The sequence below is a fragment of the Primulina eburnea genome, chromosome 1, assembly GCF_022965805.1.
Source record: "Primulina eburnea isolate SZY01 chromosome 1, ASM2296580v1, whole genome shotgun sequence".
In the NCBI taxonomy this organism is placed as follows: domain Eukaryota; kingdom Viridiplantae; phylum Streptophyta; class Magnoliopsida; order Lamiales; family Gesneriaceae; genus Primulina; species Primulina eburnea.
The window spans coordinates 12002206-12017980 of record NC_133101.1 but is presented as its reverse complement, the minus strand read 5'-3'; the positions used below and the strand labels follow the sequence as shown (position 1 = coordinate 12017980).

Below are 15775 nucleotides of genomic sequence, written 5' to 3'. Positions count from 1 at the left end.
ACCTGAGGCCTGCCCCGAGGGAATGGGGTGTCCAAGATAAACAAAACCGAGGACGTGAGCGATAAGAACGCCCAGTACAAAAGTATGAGTATACAAGCCTATATGAAATGCACATGCTATGATATGATACCAGGGTAGTCAAGAAACAGGAGTCACAAAGGATCTCAAAATGCTCAGTCTAGAGGCGCCAAGTGGATAGTGCCGCGCGGTACTCCTCTGGGTCACTGCATCCACTACAAGATCAGACGTGGACCTAAAATGTCCCGGATCACCGAAGCCCTCCCGACCCGTCGGCCACTGTGTACTCTCGGTGTCCATACGTCCACAAGACAGGGCTGAGCGGCCCCACAAGATATAGCTTATCTCGAAAGAGATACAGCTCAACAGTAAAGGCTATCTCGAAGGAGATACGGCTCAACATGAAATGCAACATGCATCATAAAGCGTGACATAATAGCATGCATCATATGACATATATCCATGCAGCAAATAATCATGCAACACATATATGAATGTATACTCAACCAGGATATCTCGGATAGTACTTTCGTACCTCTATCACAGCAAGCCTAGCCTTACGCAACACCGCTAATCAGGTCTAGCACAAGCCTACGCAACAAAAACATACTCAATGAACGAAACTACCATGCTCGACTAGCAAAACCAGTACTCCCTAGTACTACCAAAGGTTTAGGGTTTACCTTCGTCCGTCGACAGCCCTTTGATGTCGATTGCCTCGTAACTCAGGCGTCGCTACGCTACCAATCCTGGCAGCTCTTGGCTATCGCTCGACCAACAACTAACCCTAGAAACCTTCCAAACCTCTCAAATAAGAGACACAATTTCAAGATTTTGCATTCCAAAATGAGGAATTTCGAGCACTATTTATAGGCTATGTTCGGATCCACCGAACCTACTTCGGAACGTCCGAACTCCTACGTGTCCAACGGCTCTTGACACCTCATAATCGGATCCACCGAACTTACACTTCGGATCATCCGAACTTGCATGAAAACTGACGTGTCGATCGACTCTTGACACCTCATGATCGGATCCACCGAACTTACTTCGGATCGTCCGAACTATTCGGTGCTACCGAACCATCTTCGGTCCGTCCGATCATGACCATGGTCAAAATTACACATTAAACCTTCTTAATCACCATTAATCCGTTAATTACCCAAATTGGAATTCGGGCTACTACATTCTCCCCCCCTTAAAAGATTTCGTCCTCGAAATCAGGCTTAGAGGATGAACAAAACGAAATAACAACATCGTTATTACATCTCAATTGTTGTTGAATACAACTGATATTTCGATTACAACTGAAAACACAAACATATACAAAGCACAACTCAAAAGAGCTCTGGATGCTCTGAGCGCATACGGCTCTCTAACTCCCAAGTGGCTTCTTCAGTACCTCGACGCTGCCACTGCACTAAGACAAGAGGAATGATCTTATTTCGCAACACCTTATCTTTGCGATCGAGAATCCGAACTGGTCGTTCCACATAAGACAAATCCGAATCAAGTTGAACTTCTGAGGGATGTAAGATGTGAGACTCATCTGCTACATAACGTCTCAACAAGGATACGTGGAACACATCATGAATCCCAGACAGATACGGAGGTAATGCTAACTTGTAAGCCAAATCTCCCACACATTCCAGAATTTCAAAAGGACCAATAAATCTCGGAGATAGCTTACCCTTGAGTCCAAATCTCAGGATCCTGCGAAAAGGCGAAACTCGGAGAAACACTTTCTCACCTGGTTGAAAATACAGAGGTCGACGCTTGGTGTTCGCATAACTAGCCTGTCGATCCTGAGCAGTCTTAATCCGCTTCTTGATTACTGCAACCTTATCAATAGCCTGCTGAACTAACTCTGGTCCCTCAACATGTCGTTCCCCAACTTCGTCCCAAAACAATGGAGTACGACAACGTCGCCCATACAACGCCTCAAATGGTGCCATACCAATACTACGATGATAGCTGTTGTTGTACGCAAACTCAATCAAAGGTAAATGATCCTGCCAAGCGTGTCCGAAATCCATAACGCAAGATCGCAACATATCCTCAAGCGTACGGATAGTCCTTTCAGACTGACCATCAGTCTCTGGATGATAAGCCGAACTCAAACTTAGTGAAGTACCCAATGCTGACTGGAAACTACCCCAAAATCGTGAGGTAAAACGAGGATCCCTGTCACTAACAATACTGACTGGTACTCCATGCAATCGTAGAATCTCTTGAATATACAATCGAGCCATCCGATCGAAAGTAAAATCACGGTTATAAGGTAGAAAATGAGCAGACTTGGTGAGTCGATCCACCACTACCCAGATAGCATCACTATTCCGCGAAGACAATGGCAAGTGAGTAATGAAGTCCATCGTGATATGCTCCCACTTCCATTCTGGAATAGGTAAATTCAATAATAATCCTCCCGGTCGACGGTGCTCTGCCTTAACCTGCTGACAAACTAGGCACTTGGAGACAAACTGATACACGCTACGCTTCATCCCTTTCCACCAAAATCGTGTTCTCAAATCTTTATACATCTTATTGCTTCCCGGATGAACACTTAACTTGCTTCGATGAGCCTGGGACAAGATCTCTTCCCTCAAAGTATCATCCTCTGGTACTACAACTCGATTAGACAAACACAGAAGACCATTAGACTGATAATGAAAATTGCTATCTCCACCAACTAACTGAGCTAATCTCTGAGTCTTGAGATCAGACATCTGAGCATCTCGAATCCGAGTGAACAAAGCTGGCTCAGATAAAATGGTAGCAACACGAATACTCTCCATACCTTTCCGATGCTTGAATTTAAATCCCAACGAACAACAGTCTTCGACAGCACTAGACATGGCACTGGTCTGAAGTGCAGAGGCTCTCACCTTGCGACTAAGAGCATCAGCTGTGAGATTCGCAGAACCTGGATGGTATTTGATTTCGCAATCATAATCCTTTAGCAGATCCATCCAACGACGTTGTCTCATGTTCAACTCAGCCTGAGTGAACAGATACTTCAGACTCTTGTGATCAGTAAAAATTTCAAACTGAACACCGTACAAATAATGACGCCAAATCTTCAGCGCAAACACAATAGCTGCCAACTCTAGATCATGAATAGGATACTTTTCCTCGTGAGGTTTCAACTGTCTGGAAGCATACGCGATCACATGCCCATTCTGCGTCAACACACACCCTAAGCCTTGAAAGGAGGCATCGGTGTAAACACTAAAACCATCAGATCCTGACGGTAACGCCAAAACAGGTGCAGAAGTCAGAAGTCGACGAAGCTCTCTGAAACTATCTTCGCACTCAGATGACCACTCAAATGGAACATCCTTCCGAGTAAGCTGCGTCAATGGTCTAGCTATCTGAGAGAAATTCACGATGAAACGACGGTAATACCCTGCCAGACCTAGAAAACTACGGATCTCGGCCACTGTCGTCGGACGTGACCAATTCAGCACTGCTTCAATCTTGCTAGGATCCACAGAAACTCCTTCCTTGGAAATCACATGACCAAGGAATACTACCCGATCAATCCAGAACTCGCACTTACTCAACTTAGCATACAATTGCTTCTCGCGAAGAATCTGCAACACAATCCTCAAGTGCTGGGCATGCTCATCCACACTGTGAGAATAAATCAATATATCGTCGATGAAAACCACAACAAACTGATCTAGGAAATCCCGAAAGACTCGGTTCATCAGATCCATGAACACTGCTGGCGCATTCGTCAAACCGAATGGCATAACTAGAAACTCGTAGTGCCCATATCGAGTACGAAAAGCAGTCTTGGAAATATCATCATCTCTGACTCTCATCTGATGATAACCCGATCGCAAGTCAATCTTGGAGTAAACGGAAGTACCCTGAAGCTGATCGAACAAGTCATCAATACGAGGCAATGGATACTTGTTTTTGATCGTCACACGATTCAGCTGGCGATAATCAATACACAATCGCATCGATCCATCCTTTTTCTTGACAAACAAGACTGGAGCTCCCCAAGGTGAAACACTCGGACGAATATAACCTTTATCAAGAAGATACTGCAATTGCTGCTTCAATTCTTTCATCTCTGACGGAGCCAGACGATAGGGGGCACGAGAAATCGGCGCAGTCCCTGGCATTAACTCAATGCCAAACTCCACCTCTCTAATCGGAGGAAAACCAGGAATCTCATCTGGGAAAACATCAGGAAATTCACAAACCACTGGAATATCATCTATACCAACACTACCTGTGGATGAATCAATCGCATAGATGAGGTAGCCTTCCCCGCCCGACTCTAAAGCACGACAGGCTTTCAGAGCAGATACCACTGGCATCGGAGGTCGCGCTCCCTCACCATAGAAAAACCAACTAGAGCTCTCAGTCGTACGAAACTGAACAAGCTTCTGGTAACAATCCACAGTAGCTCGATAAGTAGTCAACATGTCTATACCCAAAATACAATCAAAATCTTCCATCTCTAGGATCATAAGATTCGCAGTCAACTCGTTACCCTCAAAATCTAAAGGACAACCCATCACTAGACGCTTAGCTAACACCGAATGACCCATCGGAGTAGAAACAGAGAGAATGACGTCTAGAGAAACATATGGTAACTTATGACGCTTAACAAATCGTGCAGAAATGAATGAATGGGATGCTCCGGTATCAATAAGAACAAAAGCAGGAATACCACATAAACAAAAAGTACCTGCTATGACTCTCCCTGTCTCCTCTGCAGCCTGATCCTGATTCAGCGCAAATACCTGACCTTGGGCACGAGGTCGAAGATTTGAACTGCCCACTGCCTGACCCTGCATCCTCTGTTGAACCGTCGCCTGAGATCCGGAACCAGATCCTGCTCCACCTCGCAACTGAGGACAATTCTTCTTAAGATGGCCCATCTCTCCGCATTGAAAACAAGCTCCTGCGGCTGATCGGCACTGCTCAGATGGATGGTTCTTTCCACAATGCACACAAGAACCCTTCTGCTTACCAAAGCGAAAAACACCGCTAGATCGAGATCCAGATCCAGAAGAAGAAGAACCAGACTTCTTGAAAGACTGAGATCGAGGGCTCAAAGTACTCGGAGGTCTAGAAGAAATAATAGCCCTACCACGCTGGAGACTGATCTCTGCCTGGCGACACCGGTTCACTAGCCCATCATAAGAAGTAGGATTATCACAGACAGTGACTCGATCAAAGATTTCCTGGTTAAGACCCTGAAGAAAATGGTCATACTTGGCCTCAGGACTGCCACTGATATGAGGAGCAAAGGGCAACAACTCAAAGAACTTCTGCTGATATGCATCAACAGACATACTCCCCTGCTTAAGGTTCAGAAGTTCAATCGTCTTTGCCTGACGAAGGGCTGGAGGAAAGTATAGCTGCATGAAAGCTGCACGGAAATCAGTCCAAGTCACCCTACCATGAGACTGGACTATCGGCGCAGAAGTCGATCGCCACCACTTACGCGCACGTCCCTCGAGAAGAAAACTAAGGGTCTCCATCTGCTGATCTTCAGTGCACTGGAATGCACGGAAACAACTCTCCATGCGCTCTATCCAATCCTCAGCAACATCGGGAGTCTCACCACCGACTAAAGGCTTGGGCCCCAACTGCATGAAACGGTGCATCTCAAAACGCCTAGGGTCATCACGACGATGACGATGTTCACGACGACGCCTACGATCGTCCTGATCTCCCCAACGACCTACACTTCCCTGACTACTCTCATCACCACGGTGGTCAGCCATCGCTACAAGATAGAATGGGGAAATTATGGTGAAATGGTCAACGGAAATCCCAAAACAGAATCTATATCCCAAAATCATAAGCATGCTCTGATACCATAAATGTAGTGACCCGTTCCAGAATCACCTACTAATCAAGAACTAAGCATGCAATTAACTTAATTAATAACAATCAGAGTTAAACGCGGAAAAATGCCAATGAACGAAAGTTATACAACCCGATCGAAATCTAGAATACTCAAACTAAACTGAAAATATCTGATACAACCATATCGAAACAGAACAGTAAAGAATAACTAACTCAACCATCCACTCCACGTCATCCTCGTCCTCCTCCTGAGCCTTCCAACCTGAGGCCTGCCCCGAGGGAATGGGGTGTCCAAGATAAACAAAACCGAGGACGTGAGCGATAAGAACGCCCAGTACAAAAGTATGAGTATATAAGCCTATATGAAATGCACATGCTATGATATGATACCAGGGTAGTCAAGAAACAGGAGTCACAAAGGATCTCAAAATGCTCAGTCTAGAGGCGCCAAGTGGATAGTGCCGCGCGGTACTCCTCTGGGTCACTGCATCCACTACAAGATCAGACGTGGACCTAAAATGTCCCGGATCACCGAAGCCCTCCCGACCCGTCGGCCACTGTGTACTCTCGGTGTCCATACGTCCACAAGACAGGGCTGAGCGGCCCCACAAGATATAGCTTATCTCGAAAGAGATACAGCTCAACAGTAAAGGCTATCTCGAAGGAGATACGGCTCAACATGAAATGCAACATGCATCATAAAGCGTGACATAATAGCATGCATCATATGACATATATCCATGCAGCAAATAATCATGCAACACATATATGAATGTATACTCAACCAGGATATCTCGGATAGTACTTTCGTACCTCTATCACAGCAAGCCTAGCCTTACGCAACACCGCTAATCAGGTCTAGCACAAGCCTACGCAACAAAAACATACTCAATGAACGAAACTACCATGCTCGACTAGCAAAACCAGTACTCCCTAGTACTACCAAAGGTTTAGGGTTTACCTTCGTCCGTCGACAGCCCTTTGATGTCGATTGCCTCGTAACTCAGGCGTCGCTACGCTACCAATCCTGGCAGCTCTTGGCTATCGCTCGACCAACAACTAACCCTAGAAACCTTCCAAACCTCTCAAATAAGAGACACAATTTCAAGATTTTGCATTCCAAAATGAGGAATTTCGAGCACTATTTATAGGCTATGTTCGGATCCACCGAACCTACTTCGGAACGTCCGAACTCCTACGTGTCCAACGGCTCTTGACACCTCATAATCGGATCCACCGAACTTACACTTCGGATCATCCGAACTTGCATGAAAACTGACGTGTCGATCGACTCTTGACACCTCATGATCGGATCCACCGAACTTACTTCGGATCGTCCGAACTATTCGGTGCTACCGAACCATCTTCGGTCCGTCCGATCATGACCATGTTCAAAATTACACATTAAACCTTCTTAATCACCATTAATCCGTTAATTACCCAAATTGGAATTCGGGCTACTACAGTACTCGGCCGAAATTTCGAAAACACGAAAATGCATACACCGAAATTACACATTTAAAACAAGCTCACTTACAAAGAACAAGTGTGTAAATTATAATATAGCAAAAACTCACTTACCTTAGACTGGAAGAAAACGTGAAAAACTCGGAAACCATAGAAGAATCATGTTTCGAAAACGCAACAGCACCTCTACCGAAAAAATTCGCCGTCTTGTAAAATTTCTTGCACCTTATTGAACCGTTGGATCGGACTCAAACTTTTACAGTACGTTTCCAAGTACGTTAATTAAATTATGAACGGTGGAGATCTGGTTTGGAAGTCTTTTTGATCTGCTTATGGACAAAAACCGAAGGTATGCTGAATTTCCGCCTAAAATTTGGGCAGTTTTCTTGCGAAGACTATAAATGAAAAACTAACCGTTGGATTTTGCCGAAATTTGGATATGTTGTTTGAAACATATTGAAGCATGTTCTGAACGGTGGAGATCGGATTCAGGCTACCCGAGAGAGAGAAACGAATTTCTGAATATGAACATAATTTTGATGACTCGTGCAGTATTTTTGGAGAGGGATTTTCGAAAATTGGAGACCAAAATCTCGAAAATTGGGGTGTAAATTTTAGCTTCTCCTATTTATAGAGAGGGGTGGATGCTATCATGATCGAGTGATATCGCGCGTTTGAATTTTGAATCAAATATATATCTAGAATCGATATCAAATCAAATCTTATATCTTTATCTGGTAAAAATCTTTCCAACTTTGAATTTATATCCCAAACTTTACCTACTAATATCCAAATATTCCTTATTTAATTTCTTAGATCGTGGTCTATTTATTATCCCATGTTCAAAGTATATGCACAGTATTTTCTTAAATCTTGAGCTCAAAAATATTGTACAAGATATAATTATCCACACAACTTTAGATAATCTTCCGAATCTTACATCTTAAATAATGAGATAGATACACGAAGATTGCATAATCCTAATTATAGAAATATTATCATGATTAAAAATCTTGGGTTTTACATCCCTCCCTCCTTATGGAAAGTTTCGTCCTCGAAACTTGGGTTGGCTTAATCTAAGAAGAGGTACGAGTATTGCTCGCACAGCTTCCATTCTAGTTCCCAAGTGACTTCTCTTTCAGTATGAGTAGAAAATCGTCTAAAATTCTTAAATCATATATAGTGATTCTTGTCAGACATCTTAATAACTAAAGTGTTGGATTACTCATATTTTGAATTATACTTACACCACCATATTTTCTTATTATTACTTCTACTACTGCATCCATTGATAACACTCTCATTGAACCAAAATTACATTTGAATGCCCCTCTCTCTATTGCCCACTCACAATGGGGAGAGGTGCTAAATGGGCATTATATTGCACCCACAATGTGGGTTTTAAATAGGCATTTAACACCCAGAGAAAGAGGGATATTATGTTTGAACGCCCCTCTCTCATTTTTTTTAAACTTTTGCACGCTCCACAAATTGCATAAGGCAACCGCCCCACGCGGGCCCCACGCGTTTTGGATTTATATTTTTTTTATTTTTTTATTTTCTTTTTCACGCGGGCCTCACGCGTATTTGAAATAATTTTTTTTTAAAAATTTTTTCTTTTTCTTAATGGTTGGATTTGTTTTTTTTTTTTTTACATATTTTTTGTTTTCATTTATAACCGTTGTAAATTTTTTATTTTTTAAATATATAATTAAATTCGAATTAAATTATAAAAAATTCAAAAGATTTGTAACGGCTAGTTTCGATTCTCTTCTATAAATACCCACAAATGTGTACACATTTTCATTCCAACTCACTACACTCTCCAGTTCTACTCTCTAATATTCTCCCATCTATTTTTTTTAAGTTCCAAAAATCTTATTTTCTATCCGAAATGGATGAAAATAATAAGGCATTTTTTTACAAATTTCTTGAATTCTACAAACAACCCGCAAGATTATCCATCTTCCCAAAATCCACAAATTCCACCATATTATCAATACACACATCCATTTCCAAATATGACATTTCCTCCCCAAAATCTTCAAAATTTCCAAGGTTTTGGAAATTCTATGAATCATCCGAATTATGCCCCTCGAGGTCCATATCAACCGCTTCCAGCCGAATATTGACAAAACATGAGTCATCTGTATTTCACGCAGCCGGTTGTTCATAGATATATTACACCACGCACAAATGTCATGCTTTTCACATCTCCGATGTCGAACGAACCTGCAACTCCGACTTTTGTCCCGGAGACGCAACTTTCCGATCCTGAATCCCCAATTGAGGTGGTCAATTTAGAAAAAGCGGTTTCAAATGCTGAGGGTTCAAGAAAGCGTTCAATTTGGACAAAGATTGAAGAGGAGGTCTTAGCGAGCAGTTAATCGGCAATGATCAAAAGGTAGATGCTTTTTGAGGACGTATTGCAAGCTACTACAATGAGAATCGTCCACAGGTTCAAACACCAGAAGTGCAAATATTATACGGTCACATTGACACAATACAATACAATACAATACAAAAGAATGTATATCGATTCAACGCAAATTATAATAATGTTTACAGTTCATATCGAAGTGGTCACAGTGACGAAGATATATTGAGGTTTGCGTACGAAAAATATCGATCTGAAAACAATGGTGTTACATTCAATATCGAGCATGTGTGGAGAATTAGCATGCATTATTTTGCAAAACAATGGGTGATTGTTAGAGGTCCAGCTCGTTATTGGTATCGAAAAAAGTTAAAACAAATCATGTTAGCATGCATTGTTTTGCATAACATGATCGTTGAGTATGAGGAGGTCATGTGACAAATTGATACAACGATGAAGGTGACGAATCCGCACAACCTATCCATGGCTCAAACCGAGGATTTCAGGATTATCTTCGAACAAATTCTAAGTTACGTGACACTCAAGTTCATCACCAACTTCGTGCAGACTTAGTTGAGCATATATGGGGGCAATACAACAACAATCCATGAATTAGTATTTCGTATGTTATTTTTAATTTCATCAAAGTGTGTTTTATTTCTAAGTTATTGCTTCATTTCAATTTCATAATTATACTGTAACTTTAAATAAATGGTGCTCACGTCTTGTTTAAATTCTTCTTCCGCCGTGGTATTTCTTTCGAACATCTACTTTATTTAATAAATATATTTAAAAAACATTAATATTATTTTCTAAAATTAGGAAAATTATTTTATTAAAAAGTAATATTATTTTAAAAATTAGAATAATGATTTAAATAATGTAAAATATATTTAAAACATATTTATTTAATATGAAAAAATTTAAGAAGATTGATTGGACTGTGAGACCCATAAATAATGAGTTTTAATGTTAAAAAGAATGTGGGTAAAATAGATATGTTGTTATAATGAGTATGTGGCAGTGGATCCGACGATTTTTGATGAACTGATAACACCCACCCATTGCGCATGCTCTAACTAATTCCGTAGCTACACCCTTTTCAAGGTGAAGAAAAAACTATAAATAATGCATTTGAAACGTTCAAATTGAAGTATACACATCTGTAAATGTTTGATGGCATCAGAAATTTTACAATTCTGTTTACTCGTCAACATGTGAACTGAGCAGCAAATGTGGAAGAAGTCAGCAAGATCTTCAAATTTACTTTTCATGGACCCAACTAATCCTCACTGGGGTTGGAGCTGGTTAGAACGATGGATGGCTGCTCGGCCATGGGAAACTCAAAGTTCAACAGAGAAAGATATTAACAGTGATTCCATATCGACAAAAAGTGCTATACCAAGAACTAGTCAAGGAGAAATAACAAAATCTTTTGCACGTCACCTAATAAACTCTGAAAATCCATCTTCACCAATTTACCAAAAGCCACCTTCTAGCTACCAGTCACCTGGAACTCCCACTCCTCCAAAAGCAGCTGCATCTTCGGTGGCAGCAAGAAAATTGAAACCCACAAGCCCAAGAGGGAGTGCTTTAAGTCAAGAAGATGATTCAAGAAGCATTCTTAGCTTGCAATCCGAGCGTAATAGGAGGCATAGTATTGCTGGTTCATCAGTAAGAGACGATGAAAGCTTGGGAAGCTTGATGTCAGTCCCGAGTTACATGGCATCCACTCATTCGGCGAAGGCAAAGTCCAAGCTGCCAAATATTCCATTAGGAATGGAAAATGGTAATACTCCAGAGAAGGGATCTGTGAAGAAACGACTCTCATTTCCACCTTCACCTGACCGAGCCAGGCGGCATTCTGGCCCCCCGAAGATCGACACTAGCTCCATTTCTGTGAGTGGAGTGGCCAATTAATGTGAAGTCCAAGTTTGGAGGCCATGAAGAAAAAAGGAAATTAGACGTTCCACTTAATATTTATTCATTCGAGTGAACCTTTTGTGCTATATTTTTTACATTTGTTCTTCTCTTACTCTTGTAATATTGTTAACGTTCAGAAATATTTTACATAGGACATAAAATTTGAGTGATCATTGTATAAATATCATTTGCTTTGTGTTTGATGAAAATTAATACTAGAATCACTTGTTTATCAAAATTGTCTATTTCTGATTTTCGTCTTTTCACTTTGGTTTTCAAACATTACCTACTTTTGATTTTTTTTGTATTTTTTTTATAATTTATAAATTAACCACTTCTACAATATCATATTTTTTTCGAACATGATGAAAAAGTTAGATACATTTAATTCTTTTAAATGTGTTTTGAGAATAATTTAAATCCTAAAATAATAAATAAAAGTAATATCCCACACACCATTTTCCTCACCAAGGTGGTTTTACGTAGTGGCCTTAGAGAGGGTTACTTATAGGTCTTGAAATATTAGCATTATAACTACAACTTTGATGAGAATTTTATGATCTATTTCGGTTGCCAAAAAAAACTTGTAAGAATCATCTTATGTATCTAATCTTACTATATTATAATAGTAGATATCGTTTAATTAATGTTTTTTCGATTAATTGGCGAAACTTGAAATAAAATCACGATTTTATTCTAACTTAATTAAAATTATTAATGATCCATTTCGGCAATGTCTTGGTCATCATATCAGATCCATTTTCATCTATGTGAATCTTTTTAAGCTTTAACAATTTCTTCTCTAATACATCTCGTATCCAATGATAGTGTATATCAATATGCTTTGATCTTGAATGCATTAAATGATTTTTTCAAAGATGAATTGCACTCTGACTGTCACAGAACAACTTGTATTGATCTTGCACAAAACTTAATTCCTCCAAAATCCTTTTCATCCATAACAGCTCCTTACATGCCTCAGTTGTTGCAATGAACCCCGCTTCAGTAGTTGACAATGCTACACATTTTTGTAACTTTGACTGCCATGACACAGCTCCCCCTGCAAATGTAATCATGTATTCTGATGTAGATTTTCGGGAGTCAACATCTCCTGCCATATCTGCATCTGTGTAGCCTACAAGCTCAAGTTTAGATCCTCCAAAACTCAATCTATGTTTAGAGATTCTCCGTAGATATCTGAATATCCATTTTAATACAGCCCAATGTTCTTTTCCCAGTTTTGAAAAGAATCTACGCACTACACCTACAGAATAAGCTAAATCTGGCCGAGTACATACCGTGACATACATCAGACTTCCAACAGCTGAAGCATATGGAACACTTTTCATTTATTTTTCTCCATCCTCCGTAGTAGGACTCAGCTTTGAGTTCAACTTGGAGTGGTTGGCAAGAGGACATCCAAACGCTTTGGTCTGATCCATGTTGAACCTCTGAAGTACTTTTTCAATATACTTCTCCTGCGAAAACCAGGTCTTCGTGGCATATCTGTCTCGATGGATTTCGATGCCAATAATTATTTTTGATGGCCCAAAGTCTCTTATAGAAAAAATCTTGCTTAGTTGCTTCTTTAGCCCTTTGATTTCAGAAGCATCTTTGCCGACAACCAACATGTCATCTACATAGAGCAGAAGCACCATCAAATCATCATCAGAGGTATTTTGACAAACACACAATGGTCTGCAGTGGTTTTATTAAATCCATGTTGAGTTATCACGGATTCAAATTTCTTGTACCACTGTCTTGGTGCTTGCTTGAGACCATACAAACTATTCTTTAATCTTCACATGAGGTCCTCTTTCCCCTTATCTATAAACCCCTCTGGTTGCTCCATGTAGATTTCTTCCCCCAAATCCCCATGAAAGAATGCGGTATTGACATCCATTTGTTTCATCTCCATATCAAGCTCAGCTGCTAATCCTAACATAATCCGGATGGATGTCATCCAACACAGGTGAAAATATTCCGTCAAAGTCGACCCTATATTTCTTTCTGAAACCTTTGATGACAATCCTATCTTTGAATATTTGTTGACTACTGTGTTCTTCGTGCTTCAATCTGAACACCCACTTATTCTTCAAATCTTTCTTGCCTTTCGGCAACTTCACAAGCTCAAATGTCTCATTCTCGTGCAATGATTGCATTTCATCTTGCATAGCCTCCATCTACTTATCATTTTGTTCATTGGTAATAGCTTCCTCAAAGCTCTCTGGTTCTCCCCCTTCAGTTAGCATGATATATTCATTTGAGGAATATATGTTTGAGTGTCGCACTTCTCTTCCAGAACGTGTGCTCATTGTACCACGAGAACTTTCTGCTGGTGGTTCACTGTGAACACGGATATCATCATCATCCTCATTATCGTTCTACAATTCTTCATCTTCAACCGGTTGTGCATTTACTGTTGAAGACCACCATTCCAGATCTTGTTCAGATCCAGAATTCTCATTTTCCTCAGTCTCCAAGAATTCATTCTCCTTAAATATGGCATCATGAATTCTTATAGGCTTTTGAGAACTGTATTATAAAACTTGTAACCAAGCAGATTCTCACCATAGCCTATAAATATGCACTTTATAGTTTTGACATCCAACTTCTGTCTTTCATCCTTTGGTATATGAACATAAGCAAGACAGCCAAATACCCGCAAATGATTATAGGAAACTTCTTTGCCTTGCCACACATGCTCCAGGACATCATAATTTAGAGGAACACAAGGTGAGCGATTCAATATATATGCAGCAGCAACCACGGCCTCACCCCAAAATTCCTTAGTCAGCTTTTCATGTGAGAGCATGCTTCTGACTCTTTCTGCCAGAGTTCTATTCATCTTCTCAGCTAATCCGTTGAGTTGTGGTGTCTTTGGTGGTGTCGTTTGATGTCTGATTCCGTTCTTTTAGCATATCTCATCAAAAGTTTCAATGTATTCTCATCCATTATCTGTTCGAATACATTTGTGTTTAATGCATGTTTGTTGTTCAACCAAGTTTAGAAAATTTTTGAATGTTTCCGCAACTCGGTCCTTGGTTTTGAGTGTCCACACCAAAATTTTCCGAGAATGATCATCGATAAAAGTTATCTAGTACCTCACTCCTCTGAGCGACAATGGCATCGGAACACATATATCTGAGTGCACTAGATCTAGTATTTTATCGACTCTGCTAGGAGGTGAACTTTTGAATGATATCTTGTTTTGTTTTCCGGCTAAGCGTTTGTGCATTGTTTCTTATGAACCTGCTTTATATCGAGCATAACTTGCTTGCTCACAAGACGTGTAAGATTCTTTTCACTTATGTGACCAATACGTCCGTGCCACAACTCTGTTGAGTTTTATTCCCCTGTTTAGTTCACACCTTCAGAATGATTATCCTGAACTGCATACAACTTTGACATCTTTAATCCTTTTGCCACCACAAATGATCCTTTTGAAATTTTATATATCCCATTTTGGAAGGTTGTGCAGAAACCTTCTTCATCGAGTCTTTCGACCGATATCAGACTCAGGTGCATATCTGGCACATGTCTGACGTCTTTTAGGATACGTTTAGAGCCATCCACGGTAGTCAAGCTCACATGTCTATTTCCCACAACTCTGGATAAGTCGTTATTATCCATTCTCACCACACCAAAGTCCCATTGTGTGTAGGATGTAAAGCATTTCTTCGAGATGTGACGTGGACTGTTGCTCCACTATCGATCACCCAACTAGTTACTTGAGTTGTCAAATTCACGGAATCCTGCTCTAGCTCGTGAACAACATTGAATTCATCAATTGTGTTTGTTTTCTCATCATCGGTTTCATGTTTGTCTTTCGGTTTTCGACAGTATTTTTTAATATGTCTGTTTTCTCCACAGCGGTAACATTTTATGTTGGCATATCTTCCCAGATACTTGCTTCTTCCTGGCTTCTGATTTGTGTTTTTCTTGATCTTGATTCTCTCCCTTGACTCGGCAGCCAAAACATTTGACTGTGAGGTAGAGGATCCTTGAGATCTCCTCCCCATCTCGTCATTCAAGATGCCACTCTTGATGAAATTCATACTCAAAACTACTCATGGTGTTGTGTTCGTGAGTGATACCTTCAGAGTCTCCCAAGACTATGGCAATGAAGCTAGCACAATCAGAGCTATC

The 15775-nt window shown here is 40.5% G+C and overlaps 1 protein-coding gene across 1 annotated transcript; it reads left to right on the top strand.

Moving 5' to 3' along the window:
- Nucleotides 1-9545: 9545 nt before the first annotated feature.
- Nucleotides 9546-11623, top strand: LOC140804250 (protein IQ-DOMAIN 2-like). Its single transcript, XM_073160145.1, has 2 exons — nucleotides 9546-9695; nucleotides 10934-11623. Exons 1-2 carry the CDS (start codon nucleotides 9546-9548, stop codon nucleotides 11621-11623), a joined length of 840 nt encoding a protein of 279 aa, XP_073016246.1.
- Nucleotides 11624-15775: the final 4152 nt, after the last annotated feature.